This window comes from Ursus maritimus, unplaced genomic scaffold (assembly GCF_017311325.1).
Source record: "Ursus maritimus isolate PB19 unplaced genomic scaffold, ASM1731132v1 scaffold_29, whole genome shotgun sequence".
NCBI classification, from domain to species: domain Eukaryota; kingdom Metazoa; phylum Chordata; class Mammalia; order Carnivora; family Ursidae; genus Ursus; species Ursus maritimus.
The window spans coordinates 945,761-961,767 of record NW_024425452.1 but is presented as its reverse complement, the minus strand read 5'-3'; the positions used below and the strand labels follow the sequence as shown (position 1 = coordinate 961,767).

Below are 16,007 nucleotides of genomic sequence, written 5' to 3'. Positions count from 1 at the left end.
AGGAAATGAGGCTGTCCCATCCTTGGCCTTGGCAAGGTGGAAGCCCAGGAGCCCCTGTGGTCAGGGCCACACGTAGCTGCTTTGCCCCCTACCATGGGCGTGGGCTCCTGGAGTTTCGGATGGTGGGGAAGAACCCCCGATGCAGCCCTTGTGTCCAGCTTCAAGTCTACACATCATTCCCCAGGGCCAGCCCAGCCCAGCCCTGCCTGGCCCACTCCCCAAGGAGGCTGCTGCGCTGGCCCTGTCCGCGGTTCTGAGACACTGGTCTAGGCTATGTGTCCCAGGTCCTTGGACTCAGTGGCATGTCAAGCTTCCTCACCATGTCCCGGGCCCTTGTCTCCTTCCCTCAGACCTGAGGCATAGTCTGGCACCCAGGAGCGAGTCTGTCCACCTGCCAGGACCAACGCCCGACAAGATGGCAGGGGAGGGTCCCCTGTGCGTGGCACTGGAGCTTGCCTGCTTTTGAGAGCTTGGCCTTTTCTCTTTCTTCCTCTGCCACATTTTGGCGTCCCCCTCGGGATTTGGATTACCCCTGGGATCCCCCGCCTTGGACTGTCTGGGGTACACACTGAACTGAAGGGGTCAGGTAACTTAGTTCCACATTTCAGCTTTGCCTCCTACTCAGAAACCTGAAGCAAGTTCCTTAGCCCCTCTGCACTTCACCTATTAAAAAACAAAACAAACAAACAAATCAACCCTGTTTGGCTGGGGTTTTGTGAGGTTGAAAGAAATACCGTAGTGAAAGTCCCAGGCCAGATGTCTGGTGCAGAGCAGGTCCCAGATAAACACTGGCTTCCGTCCTCCTCTCTAATGCCCAGAATCTGACACCTCCCTGAGGTCTGGTCACCTCTGTCCTTGCACGCAGCAGTGGCCTGTATATGTTTTAGACACTTGGTTACATATTGAGGACAGGCCTCCTCTTCATGGCCTGTTAGTGTAATAACTTTCTTGTAAGGAAATCAAAGATTTCCTGATGCATATTGGCAGGAGAGGTATAAGCACTTTCACATCACTCACGAGGCTGACCCACCTGTCCAGTCTGCCTAAGACTCTGCCAGTGTAGCACCAGAAGCCTCACATCCTCAGGAAAACCCACAGGCCCGGGCAGATGGGACAGCTGGTCACCCTCTCACCTCTTCCAGCTTCACACACTGGCTTTCTTGGGCTCCTGTTTCCAGTCTCCATTGACAGCTCCCTTGCTCCTGAAGGAAGGAGGGAGGAAGAGGAAGGAGGGAGGGTGATTTCTTTAGCCCCTTTGTAGGTGCGATGTCTAGGTCGGGGGCAGCATGCCCCTTTCAGCCATCCCCGCCTTGCCCCCCCTTGTCTCTCTGAACACCACTGCTCCCCTGGAGTCGCAGGTCAGCAGGTTTATTGCCCACGTTTGGTGCAGGGTGCCCACACCCCAGTTCTGCACAGGGCGACATGAGTGGGGGCCAGATGTTTCCTGCGCCGGCAGTGGGCTTGTGTCACGGGAGAGGACCTCCAAGTATGAGGCTTGGAGTTTACATGCAGCGTTGGCCCATCTTCCTCTCTTGGGAGAGAGACACCTTTACCCTGGAAGGTAAACAGATCTGCTCGAGAGACGGGGCCGGGTGTCTGAGCAAGTCCCTCTGGAGCTGATACACTCTCTCTAGATTTCAAGGCATGTTTCTCTTCGATAACACTAGAACAAAGCCTGAGCAGTGCCCAGACCATGCAGAAATGTGAAAATACCCGTGGAGAGTTGTCTCCCCACAGACAGGCTACTATATTCATGAAACAAAAATAATATGCTATAAGAAATGTTTGAAGAGTAAGAAATCTTGTAAATTGAAAATACTAAGGAAATAAACACAAGACAATAATAGAAGGGATGGAAGAAAAAGATGAGGGTATCTTCTCGAAATCAGAACAAAATGGACAAATAGAAGGAAAACGAGAGAGAAAAAGATAGGAAAATGAGATGAATCCATGAGGTTCGATATCCAACGAGTTATGGAGTACCAGAAAACAGGGGAGAAGGAAATGGGGCGTCATTCTCAAAGGATTGATGCGGTTGGCAGAACTGGAGAAGGTGGGTGCATGCTGCCGGGTGTCGAGAGTACAGTAAATGGAGGCAGGTCCGGTGCAGGGCGCTGTGGAGTGGGGCCTCCTGCTGTGAGGTGGTGCGGCAGGACCGGGCAGTCTCCTGAGAGCTCGGGCCGTGTGCTCATAACAGACTGTACAAACAGAATGATGCTCTGCCTTCCCCCTTCACAGCTCTGCGTCCTCAGATGCAGTCTTTGGAAGACCCTGAGGATTCTCTTCCCTCTCTCTCTGTTGCTTTCCAGTTACCAGGATCCTCCTCCCACCTCAGCCCTTCGCCAGGCCCCAGGAGCCCGGGTTCTGCCTGTCCTTGGGCCTTCTCACGCTGCCTTGCCCACCCCTACGGACCCTCATGGTCAGTTCCCAAGCACTGAACCAACCAGGCTTCGGAAGGGTGCCTTATCCCCACCCATGGAGGGGCCCCCAGTGCCTTCCTCCCACCCCATGGCCACTAAGAGGCCCACGTGACTGTCTGAGGCAGATGTTTCCTGCTCCCTGGGGAATGCTGTGTCAGTGGCCGGGCAAGCCCCAGAGCTGACATCTGCCGACCTGCCATGGGCCCCAACCTGCTACTGTTCCTGCTCCTGGGACTGGCAGGTAAGGTTAGAAGGAGCTGCGCTCTGGACCCCCTAAACTCCACTCCAGGCCCAGGAATAACTGGCGTTATCTTGGCAACAATAACATATGGAGGGCCCAGAAGGTGGACTTCTATGTCCCTGAGCCCCTGTGGCAGTGGGTGGACTGGAAGTTCCCCCAGCTCCTGCCCAACCTTCCCACATCGTTTCCTTCCCTAGGCCAGGGCTCAAGGGGCACCTTCCCTGAGGTGCTGCAGGCCCCTGTGGGGGGCTCCGTTCTGGTGCAGTGCCACTACCGGCTCCAGGACGTCAGGGCTCGGAAGGTGTGGTGCCGCTTCTTGCCAGAGGGGTGCCAGCCCTTGGTGTCCTCAGCTGTGGATCGCAGAGCTCCAGGGGGCAGCCGCATGTTTCTCACCGACCTGGGGGGCGGCCTGCTCCAGGTGGAGATGATTACCCTGAGGGAGGAGGATGCGGGCGAGTACGGCTGCGTGGTGGAGGGGACCACGGGGCCCCAGACGGTGCACAGAGTCGCGCTGGACGTGCTCCCCCCAGGTGAGTTATCGCGGGCTGGCCATTGCCCCTCCCTGGCCCCACCTGCTGCTCTTGGGTCCTTGGGGGATGGGGACTCTTAGCAGGGGAGGAATTGGGAGGAGATATTTTTGACTGCTCCCCAGGGAGCGGAAACCAAACTGGGTGAGCAGTCTGAGATAAAGCAGCCAGTGGGTCCCTCCCCCCTCCCACACTAGCGGGTTTCTCCACTGGAAGGCACAACCTCCTTCCTCACCCGAGGTCTTGGCCTCCTCATCCAGCATCTTCAACACACTCGATGCTATTTTTCCCCCTTAGGAACGCTTTAAACAAAGTTTTAATTTGGGCATATCAACCTGGAATTCATTTTTAAAATCTTCCAGTTTATTACTCCTGTTATAATGGGTTTGATGGCTTAAAATGACTGAATCTGTATTTTTATTTAATTTTATGTCTTCACTGAGCATCTAGTATGTGCCTCACCTACAAGCAGGTGCATTCGGTGCCTGAATTCCTTCAACTCATTTCATTTTAAAAATGAGGAAAATGTCACTAATAGTTAAGCCAGTATTGTCAACCCTATTTTCAGTATAGAAAGTACTTTGATAGGCTGCGGTTTTCTCTCACAGTCTACAACTTTCTAAGGTCTAAGTATTTATTAAAAGACAATTTTAAAGTAGAAGAAGAAAATTGTCTAGAAAAATTAGATGTTGTAAAAAAAAAAATGTTCTGGAGGGAAAATGGCCACCTGCCTGCGGAAGTGGAGACTGCTTTCTCTTTTGGATGATGACAGTTTTTCATTTTCAGGTCTTCCTTTCTCAAGTCATTTGTGCCCAATCCCCAAATAACGAAAATGAAGAAAGGCATTTTTCCTTTTCTTGGTTTCCCCCCATTTGTTAATTATGAGGGCAAACTAGGTTGTCATTAGAATCCCTCTCATCTCTGGTCCATGATCAACATTTTATATGTAAATATGCTCCTTGTGGTCTTTGTCATCCTCTGTCCTCCTCCTTCCTTGACGCTGTAGGTCTAGTAACTCCAGCTTGTAGGACAGGATACACTGGGGAGACGGGCAGGTGCTGGGAGCCCAACAGCTGTAGAGGATGGATGCTTAGGCTGGCCGGTGGAGCGTGGCTTTTAGAGGGGATATGGGTGGCTTAGAAGGCACCATGAGGGCAGGACACATGTAGCAAGATGGGAGACACAGTATCTTCAGATCCTGGTTTGGCTTGGGGTGGGAGGTAGGAATGATGAGCCTCTGAGAATAAGGAAGACCCCTATCCTGAGGGTCTAGAAGGACTGGCCAGGTTCCCAAGACAGATCCTTGGGCCCAGAGAAACCAACCCTGAGTCCCATAGCCAGAAGTTGAGCATACTGTAGGGATGATAGAAGCCTTGTCACAAAACCAAGACTTGGGGTCTGAGCAAGGCTCTCAGAAAGGGTCACCTGGACTGAGGGCTTCAGGGGGGAGGGGGGTGGGGGATTGGGATAGGCCTGTGATGGGTATTAAGGAGGGCACGTATCGCATGGAGCACTGGGTGTTATGCACAAGTAATGAATCATGGAACACTACATCAAAAACTAAGGATGTACTGTATGGTGACTGACATAACATAATAAAAATTATTTAAAAAAAAAAGGTCACTTAGCATTGTGTCACATTAGGGGTGACCACAGAATTCCTTAGATCCTGAGGGCAGAGCTTCGGATGGGGCTCAACCAGTCTGCAGGGGGGTCACATGGTTGCAGGTATATGGAGAGGTCTAGCAGGCTGTGCTGAGGCCCCTTTAGAGACCAACCGATGAGCGCCAGGGGCAAGGTTGCCACTGAGGACAAGAGTGGAGAACCTATTCTGGGGTAGGGTGTGGGAGATGGTCACAGATTTGGTCACAGATTACCCGGTAGCTGATTCTGCATAGTCTGAGCAGCCTGAGAGGCCAGGGGGTGTAGGGGAGCAGGTGGGAAGGAAGGCAGGGGCAACGGTTGGGGGCTGGTGGTGGAGGGGAAAGTGGGTCTGGTCACAACCAGGTAAGACAGAAAGAGACCATCCCTGACCTCCAGAATAAGGGCCCCTAAGGAATATGCCAAGCCCCCATTTGTGTTTCTTACTTGGGACCTCTCCTTCCTCGGCCACACTCCCCCCATCCCTCAGATCTCAACAGGCCTGTGACCCTGCCCACCATGGCTATGTGCTCATTAATATTTCCTTCTGACTCAGCTCCAAGCCTGAAAGAGGAGGAGGAGACCTATAAGGTTGGGGGTCTGGCTGACGGCCCCTCCTCCGACACTATGGGCAGTGCCAGCCCTGCGGAACCCAGCCAGGACGAGAAGAGGTACTGTATTGTACAGATGACAAGAGCTGTATTTGGTGGCTGGGAAAAGGGTGGTGATGGGAGAGGGGGTGAAAGATTGTTTAGAGCCCCAGGCTAACTCAAAGGGAAACCTTATGGTTCCTTCCACCCCTGGGGAACTTCTGATAAGGCAGGAAGTCAGGCAGATCCCCCTGTCTCTCCCAGTTCAGTAATAACCCCTTGACCCCGGTGTTCTCCAGCTGGAATATGCTGATAATGTGTTTCTCTTCTGCCCTGAGTCTGCCCTCCTCATTCCTTCCCCCAAATCCTCTTCTTGAAACCATGGCTCACCAAGAACACCCTTCTCCACTGCTCTGGGTTTCCTGGTGAGCAGCTTCCTGCCAGGTTCAGGCCTGAGCTCACCTATCCCTTTATGTCCTTCAGCATCCCCTTGATCTGGGGTGCTGTGCTCCTGCTGAGCCTGCTGGTGGCGGCAGTGGTGCTGTTTGCTGTGATGGCCAAGAGGAAAGGTAGGTAGCCATCCATGTGCCTACCCCAGCACAGCCCTGCAAGTCGTGTACCAGCTAGTCTTATAGACAATGCCAGGGCTCTAGGTCTGTTTCCCCTATAGATGGGCTTGTCTGGGCTTTAGTAGGGCCCTCAGGTCCTAGAAGTTCCCAGCTGAGGGGTGGACGGGAAGGAGACTCAGTGGGTGCTGTCCTGGGGACAGACAGAAATTGGACAGGGTGGGCAGTGGGACAGAAAGGTGACTGGAGGAGGTGAGGGAAGGGTTTCAGGAGACAGGCTGAGTGTTGAGGCAGGATGAAGGGAGCTGGAAGCAGTAAGTGGGTAGGGAGGTTCCTGGCAGGTTAGGGCAGAACTGGGGAGGCAGTGGGAAAGGTTTGCTGGTAGGAGTGGGATGAAGGGTCTGGACCAGGAAAGAGGCTTCAGGGACTTCTGAAGGGAGTGAGGGGATGGGCCGTGAGCCAGGATGGGCAACAGACTGTGGTGCCACTTTCTGTCTTCCCAGGGGACAGGCTTGGTGTCCGTGGTCAACCTCAGAGCAGCGGAGTTCCAGGCATGGTAAGAGGCTTCTGCAGGCCCCCAGCCAAATTCCCCAGCCCTTCCATCTGCCCAGCTCACCGAGAGAGGTCCCAGGATGAAGGGGTGGAGAAAGACTGGGACCCAGTCAGGGTGCATATCCTCTTCCTAAATGCTGTAAACTTGGCACCAGTTGTTTTCCACCTTCCCACCTTGGTATTTCACCCTCCCCAATTTGGGGAGAAAGTTAGGCCTTGAAAATCTTCAAAGGGAAGCCCTCTTGCCCACTGACATATTCAGAATTTGAGAGACACATTCAGTGTGGTCCTGGGCTTCCCCCCAGAGGGAACTGGGGCAGAAGGAGGCAACTTCTCTCTGCCTCACTTGCCTGCTTTCATTACAGGCCTCCTCCTCAGTGGCCCACCACATCAGTGACTCTGGACTGGGACTTGATTTGCCATCGGACATTCCCTATGCTAGGCTCGATTCACCACCTGCCTTTGACAATACCACCTATAGTGTACCTCTTGATCCCCCATCAGAGAAATCCCCATCCCCGGCCCAATCCTCATCGCCCCCTCTGCCTCCTAAGGTCCTAATGTGCTCCAAGCCTGTGACATATGCCACAGTTATCTTCCCTGGAAGGGACAAGGGTGGAGGGGCCTCCTGTGAGCCAGCCCAGGATCCACCAAATGGCCAAACGCCACCCAGCTGAGCTATTCATCATACTGTACACTCATGGAGACCATCCCCAGAGCTCTGTGCATTCAGCCAGCCAGCCCATGTCCTAGACCCTTATGATATCAGAGCAGCTAGGGATTTTAGGATCTAATCTAACATCTTGACTTTTCTGACCTAGAGAGTGAGACTTAAATGTGCCTGAGGTGTCTTGGGAGTCCCCCATGCTCGTTCCGCTGCCATTATACTACTGAGCTAAATAAACTCTGACTGGTAATATATGAGCTCTTGATGTTTGAGGGGGAAGGGAAGGGCCTGAGTTTGACTATTCCCATGGCCTGGGAACTAAAGATTCTGGCCCAGAGTTTGTGATGCATGATCTCCTGCCTGTTCTGCCAGTAGGGACATGGCTTCATTCTTTGGTCAGAGTACTATGATGCAGTTTGATTCACGGGGCACTAAGAAGGCCTCTTCAAAATATTTCCTGCCTTTCTCATGGTACCTAAATTATAGATCCATTAGCTCGAGTCTAGAAATCTCTTCTGCCTTCTGCTCTGTACCTTGTAAACAAGACACATTTTATGATGTGACAACATATGATGGGAGGAAGGGGGTAATGATACGTGAAAGGAGACTCAGGACAGATGGGGTAAGAGATGGAGCTGAAAAGAAATAGGGTGATGTTAAGGGAACAAGCTGAAGGTTGCTGGGGGGGGGTAGGTGGGAAGATGGGGTAACTGGGTGATGGGCATTAAGGAGGGCCCTTGAAGTAAAGAGCACTGGGTGTTATATGCAACCCATGAATCACTAAATTCTATCCTTGAAACTAATAATACACTCTATGTTAATTATATTGAATTTAAATAAAAAATTAAAAAAAATAGGAGCAAGATCAGAAACTGAAATAAACCCCAAGCCTATTCCTTGGCAGGACCAAAGATTTTCAAGTATCAGGAGATAAAAGACCTTTGCAGACATGTTTTATCAGAGCTGGCTCTCTCTCAACTGGGTGGACATCTGGTAGCACTTTACTCTTTGGCCTGAAATCTGGAACCTGGGAAGAGCCCAGTGGAGAAAAGGCATGGCATGGGAAGAAGGGGAATGAATGGTAAAGGTGTGGCCATTGTCAAGTATAAATGAAAACTAGTCCAGGCTGGGGTTGGAAGGACCTTTAAGGTCTCTGTCAGGATTTCTTCTGAAACTGTTCAATTTGAAACTATTTGCCATGTTGAGATGACAGACAGATGGAGAGGACGAAGTGCTCAGGAATTTTTTTTTTTTTTTTTTTTTTTTTTTTTTTTTTTTTTTTTTTTTTTACAATCATGGAGCACTAGGCATAAAGAGATTTTCACCATCTGGAGAGGTACCTGAGAAGGGACAGGCAGGGTATGTATGCTGGGCTCCTGCTGGGTAGGCCTAGTGATGCTATTTTCAGGGAGCTCTGACAGGATGTTCTGAGCTTCCCCTGATAGAGTCTCAGCCTGTGACAGAACAGAAATTTACTTCTGTCCCTTGTGCAGGCAGCAGCTGCCCACCAATCAACTAAGTCCTCATTTTCCCTGGCTAAGATAAGTGGGGACTTGCCTGCTGGGGAGGAGAGGCAATGAGGGTGGGGAGAGAATTCAGGGGAAGGGCAGAATAAAGTGTTAAAAGAGCCCCTCTGGGAAAAACGTACTCTAGTCTGAATGTAGTTTGAACTTTTTAGAGCCTGACAGAAGTAAAAGTATATTTAAAAACACAAAGGAAAATACTAAGATCAATTGGGTGGTAGACAAGAGGGAAGTAGGAAAGGGAAATATATTAATTACATCATCACTCATGGTAGAAGTTTATGAATACCAACCAGAATCTCAGTTATAAAAGTAACTTCTGAGATGAAAATACAGACCTTCTAAATTTTATCATAAGAAACATATGAAAACAAAGCAAAAAAAATGCAAGTGACATGACAAGCCCATTGCTTCATATCAGAACCTCTGGAATGCAGCTAAAGGAGTTCTCTGAGGAAAAGTCACACCCTCAACAACAAGAATTAAGCATCTTACTCAAATTGCTAGTTCATTTTAAAGGAGGAAAATTAAGGAGGGCACATATTGCATGGAGTCCTGGGTATTATACGCAAATAATGAACCATGGAACACTACCTCAAAAACTAAGGATGTACTGTATGGTGACTAACATAACATAATAAAAAATTATTATTAAAAAAAGGAAATTATATAACTAATACATAAATAAAAGAGCTTAGTCTTTGAAATGAAATGAAATAAAAGAGACAAAGTGTTAGCTAACTTACTCAAAAACAAGGATGAAATAAGAAATGACAAGAGGAAAATAACCACAGATATAAAGACAGTGAAAAAAATGAGAGTATTTTGTGCTTGTGGTGGTGGTTGGGGTGGGGAAATGAGTGTAGAGAAGCCTGAAATAAGTTTTTGGGATGACTGAAATGCTTTCTATCATGACTGTGGTAGTGGTTACATAGGTGTATATATTTGTCAAAACCCATCATTAAAATAGGTGCACTTTCTCGTAAGTAAAATATGTTTTGATGAAGTTGATTTTTAAAAAATACTTGAAAGACCAAGGGGGAATATTAAAATAATGAAAATGCTCTTTAAATTATTATACAAAACTCAGAAGCCATAAAAGAATTCACTGATACATTAAAACTGACACATTAAAATAAAAGACTGATATCTTGGGGGCACCTGGGTGGCTCAGTCGTTAAGAGTCTGCCTTCAGCTCAGGGCGTGATCCCAGAGTCCTGGGATCGAGCCCCACATCAGGCTCCTCCACTGGGAGCCTGCTTCTTCCTCTCCCACTACCCCTGCCTGTGTTCCTTCTCTCACTGGCTGTCTCTCTTTTCTGTCAAATAAATAAATAAAATCATACGTTATCTCGGAATTAACTTAACCAGAGACGTAAAGGATCTATATTCTAGAAACTACAAATCACTCTTGAAAGACATTGAAGAAGACACAAAAAGATGGACAAATATTCCATGCTCATGGATCGGAAGAATTAACATAGTTAAAACGTCTATGCTACCCAGAGCAACCTACACTTTCAATGCCGTCCCGATCAAAATACCAATGACATTTTTCAAAGAACTGGAACAAACAGCCCTTAAATTTGTGTGGAACCAGAAAAGGCCCCGTATCGCCAAGGAATTGTTGAAAAGGAAAAACAAAGCTGGGGGCATCACACTGCTGGATTTCAAGCTGTACTACAAAGTTGTGATCACAAAGACAGCATGGTACTGGCACAAAAACAGACACACAGACCAGTGGAACAGAATAGAGAACGCAGAAACGGACCCTCGGCTCTTTGGGCAACTAATCTTTGATAAAGCAGGAAAAAACATTCAGTGGAAAAAAGACAGTCTCTTCAATAAATGGTGCTGGGAAAATTGGACAGCTACATGCAAAAGAATGAAACTTGATCACTCACTCACAGCATACACAAAGATAAACTCCAAATGGATGAAAGACCTCAATGTGAGACAGGAATCCATCAAAATCCTAGAGGAGAACACAGGCAGCAACCTCTTTGACATCGGCCACAGCAAATTTTTTCACGACACATCTCCAAAGGCAAGAGAAACAAGATAAAATGAACTTGTGGGACTTCATCAAGATAAAAAGCTTCTGCACAGCCAAGGAAATAGTAAAAAAAAAAAACAAAAAAAACAAAAAAAACAAAAAAAAAAAAACGAAGAGGCAGCCCACGGAATGGGAGAATATGTTTGCAAATGACACTACAGATAAAGGACTGGTATCCAAGATCTACAAAGAACTTCTCAAACTCAATACACAAGAAACAAATAAACAAATCATAAAATGGGCAGAAGATATGAACAAACACTTTTCCAATGAAGACATACAAATAGCTAACAGACACATGAAAAAATGTTCAAAATCATTAGCCATCAGGGAAATTCAAATCAAAACCACACTGAGATACCACCTTACGCCAGTTAGAATGGCAAAAATTGACAAGGCAGGAAACAACAAATGTTGGAGAGCATGTGGAGAAAGGGGATCCCTCCTACATTGTTGGTGGGAATGCAAGTTGGTACAGCCACTCTGGAAAACAGTGTGGAGGTCCCTTAAAAAGTTAAAAATTGAGCTACCCTATGACCCAGCAATTGCACTACTGGGTATTTACCCCAAAGATACAGACGTAGTGAAGAGAAGGGCCATATGCACCCCAATGTTCATAGCAGCATTGTCCACAATAGCTAAATCGTGGAAGGAGCCAAGATGCCCTTCAACAGATGACTGAATTAAGAAGATGTGGTCCATATATACAATGGAATATTACTCAGCCATCAAAAAGAACAATTTCTCAACATTATCTGCAACACGGACGGCACTGGAGGAGATAATGCTAAGTGAAATAAGTCCAGAAGAGAAAGACAATTATCATATGGTTTCACTCATGTATGGAACATAAGAAGTAGGAAGATCGGTAGGAGAAGAAAGGGAAGAAGAAAGAGGGGGTGGTAAACAGAAGGGGGAATGAACCATGAGAGACTATGGACTCTGGGAAACAAACTGAGGGCTTCGGGGGTGGGGGATGGGATAGCCTGGTGATGGGTATTAAGGAGGGCACGTGTTGCGTGGTGCACTGGGTGTTATACGCAAGTAATGAATCATGGAACTTTACATCAAAAACTAGGGATGTACTGTATGGTGACTAACATAATATAATAAAAAATATTATTATTAAAAAAAATCTTTAAAAAAATGATATCTTTTTCTCCATGACAGAAACACAATAAATAAAGACAAAACACAAAATGAGGAAAAATTTTGCAACTCATAGAAAGGCAGAGAGCTCATTTCCCTAACCTATACAAATCATTTAGAAAACAAATACTTAATAGGATATATACATACATCTCACAAAAAAGGAAATATAAACATAGTAAAGATGTTTAATTTCATCTAAAGGAAATGCAAATTAAAAGTACATTGAGAATAATTTAAAATAAAATGGTTAAAGAACTCAGAAAATTCCTTTTTCCCCCCAAATTTTTATTTAAATTCTAGTTAGTTAACATACAGTGTAACATTGGTTTCAGGAGTAGAATTTATTGATTCATCACTTACATATAACATCCAGTGCTCATCATAACAAGTGCCCTCCTTAAATTCTCTCTTCCAGGGGTGCCTGGGTAGCTCAGCTGGTTAAGCATTCCATTCTTGATTTTAGTTCAGATCATGATTTTAGGGTCCTGAGATCAAACCCTGTGTTGGGCTCTGCACTGAGCTTGGAACCTGCTTAGGATTGTCTTTCTCCCTCTCTCTCTGCCCCTCCCCTTCCCTGCTCCTCTCTTTCTCTATAAAAAAAATTCTGTTCCATAAAAGCAACAAGAAAACTGGCAAAAATAGCCAGAATCAACTTTCTTAGAACTCTGGAAACCAGTGCTTGAACCAACCCAAGGAGTCTTTACTTAAGAAAATTGGCTTTCCCTCCCTTGTATCTGATTTAAAACACAACTTCATAAAGCAGTATTTACACATCTGTGTTGACAGGCACACCATTTATTAAGATGTAACTTTTGTGACATTTATAATATGAAAGAGTGGGGAAGGAATGGAGCTATATAGGATCAAAGTTTTTTTATATGGTTGAAATTAGGTTGGTATAAATATGAACTGGATTGTTTTAAATTAAAATGATAATTGTAATCCCTACAGCAAGAAAAAAAACCCTCAAAAACACAGTAAAAGGAATGACAAGGGACTTAAAAACTAAATTTAAATGGCATATTTAATATAATGAAAGTGGAGGAAGAGAAGGGAAACAAGACATAAGACAGGTAGAAAACAACAAGATGGCAGACATAACTGAATATAAATAAGCATTCCAATTAAAAGGCAGAGATTGGCAGGATGTATTTAAAAACTCATGATCCAACTACATGCTTCCTATAAGGGACAAACTTTAGATTCAAAAACACAAGTAGGTTCAAAGTAATAGGATGGAAAAACATGTATCATGCAAACTAGCTAAAGAGAGGTGGAGAGCTATATTAATTAAGACAAAGGGACATTTTATAATAGTAAAAGAGTAAATCCATCAAGAAGATACAGCAATTATAAATATATATGTACCTAACAACAGCATTTCAAAATACATAAAGCAAAACTGACAGAATTGAAAGGAGAAATAGACACACAGTAATAGCTATAGGCTTCAATATCCCACTTTCAATAATAGGCAGAACAAGGTAGGTAGGTGGAAGATCAGCAACGAAATAGTAGACATGATCAACACTATAAAAACTAACTACACTGGGGCGCCTGGGTGGCAGTCATTAAGCGTCTGCCTTCGGCTCAGGGCGTGATCCTATCGTTCTGGGATCAAGCCCCACATCAGGCTCCTCCGCTATGAGCCTGCTTCTTCCTCTCCCACTCCCCCTGCTTGTGTTCCCTCTCTCGCTGGCTGTCTCTATCTCTTCAAGTAAATAAAAAATAAAATCTTTATATAAAAAAAAACTAACTACACTTAACAGACATCTGTAGAACACTTCACCCAACAACAGCAAAAAAGGATTGAAATCAAATCATTCAGAGTATGATTTGTGACTATAATGGAATGAAATTAGAAATAACAGAAATAAAATTTGGAAACTAACAAATATGTGGAAGTTAAGCAACACACTTCCAAATAACAAACTGGCCAAAGAAGAGAAATTATAACTACTTTGAGAGGAATGAACACGAAAACATAACACAGCAAAACTTAGAGGATTCAGCAAAGTCAGTGCATAGAGGGAAATTTATAGCTGTAAACACCTATATTAAAAATGAATAATGATCTCAAATCAAAAACCTAACTTTCCACCTGAAGAAACTAGAAACAGAAGAGCAGACTAAACCCAAAGCAAGCAGAAGGAAGGAAATAATGAAGATTAGAGCAGAAATGAATGAAATAGAGAACAGAAAAAGAGAAAAAAAAACAGCAAAACCAGGTGTTGATTCTTTGAAAAGATCAACAAAATTGACAAATCTTAGCTAAGGTTACTTTCTTAGCCAAAAAAACAAAGAGGAGACTCATATTACTAAATGAGGACTGAAAGTGCAGGAAGCACTACTGACTTTAAGAGATTAGAAGGATTATAAGGAAAATTTGGACAACTGTGTATCATCAGAATACATAACCTAGATGAAATGGACAAATTCCTAGAAAGACACAAACTACTGAAACTAACTCAAGATTAAATAGAAAATCTCAATAGATCTATAACAACTAAAGAAGTTTAATTATTAATAAAAAAAACTTACCAGAAAGAGAAGCCCAGGCCCAGATGGTTTCACTGGTGAATTCTACCAAATATTAAAAGAGTTTTAAAACCAATCCTTTACAAATCCTTTCAAAAAAAAAGAAGAGGCAGGAACTCAATCTATGAGGCCAGTTTTACCTTGATGCAAAAAACAGACAAAAAGATGACAAGAGAACATCTCTTATGAATGTAGGTGCAAAAATCCTCAACAAAATACTAGCGAATAGGCCCTTGCAATCGATAGAAAGGATTATACACCATGACAAAGTGGGATTTATCCCAGGAATGCAAGATTGGTTCTACACATGCAAATCACTAAGATACACCCTACTAATAGAAAAAAGGACCCAAACCACATGATCCTTTCAATAGAGGACAGAAAAAGCATTTTGCAAAATCCAGTACCCTATCATGATATAAATGCTCAACAAACTAGGAAGAGCCGGGAATTTCCTCAATCTGACAAAGGGCATCTACAAAAAACTCACAGCTAACATCATACTTAAAGGTGTAAAACTAAAAGCTTCGTCCCTAGGATTGAGAACAAGACAAAGTACATTCTTGCCACTTTCATTCAATACTGTACTATAGCTTCTTGTGAGTGTAATTAGATAAAAGAAATAAAAATCATCCAGATTGGAAAGGAAGAAGTAAGACTATTTCTATTTGCAGATGACATGATCTTGTATATATAAAATCCTAAGGAATCCACAAAAAAATCTAGAGCTAATAAATGAGTTCAGCAGTTCCAGGATACAAAATCAATATACAAAAATCAGTTTTATTTCTATGCACTATCAGTGAACAACTCAAAAATGAAATTGAGAAAACAACTCCAGGGGCGCCTGGGTGGCGCAGCGGTTAAGCACCTGCCTTCGGCTCAGGGCATGATCCCGGCGTTCTGGGATCGAGCCCCACATCAGGCTCCTCCGCTATGAGCCTGCTTCTTCCTCTCCCACTCCCCCTGCTTGTGTTCCCTCTCTCGCTGGCTGTCTCTATCTCTGTCGAATAAATAAATAAAATCTTAAAAGAAAAACCAACTCCATTACAAAAGAATCAAGAATAATAAAATATTTAGGCACAAATTTAACAAAAAAGTTCAAGACCTGTACATTGGAAACTATAAAACATTGAAAGAAATTTAGAAAAACCTAAATACGCAGAAAAGACAAGACATTTTCATGGATCAGAAAACTTAATGTTGTTAAAATAGCAATTCTCCCCTAATTTACTTACAGATTCAACTCAATACCCGTCAAAATTATAGCTGCATTTTTCGTAGAAATCAACAAGCTGACCCTAAAAGTCATATGGAAATGCAAGGGACCCTGAACAGCTAAAACAGTCTTGAAAAAGAATAATAAAGTTAGAGGACTCATACTTCCAATTTTAAAACTTACTACAAAGCTACAACTATCAAGACGGTGTGTACTGGCATAGGGACAGACACAGGGAGTGACGGAACAGAAATGAGAGTTCAGAAGTAGACCCAAACATCTAACAAAACCATACGTCAACAAGAGTATCATTTAA

The 16,007-nt window shown here is 44.8% G+C and overlaps 1 protein-coding gene across 1 annotated transcript; it reads left to right on the top strand.

Moving 5' to 3' along the window:
• The first annotated feature begins 2,527 nt into the window (after positions 1-2,527).
• TREML1 (triggering receptor expressed on myeloid cells like 1) lies at positions 2,528-7,456 on the top strand. The gene is made up of 6 exons (XM_008691923.2): positions 2,528-2,661; positions 2,859-3,191; positions 5,386-5,500; positions 5,903-5,988; positions 6,489-6,541; positions 6,903-7,456. Exons 1-6 carry the CDS (start codon positions 2,619-2,621, stop codon positions 7,212-7,214), a joined length of 942 nt encoding a protein of 313 aa, XP_008690145.1. The 5' UTR covers positions 2,528-2,618; the 3' UTR covers positions 7,215-7,456.
• Positions 7,457-16,007: the final 8,551 nt, after the last annotated feature.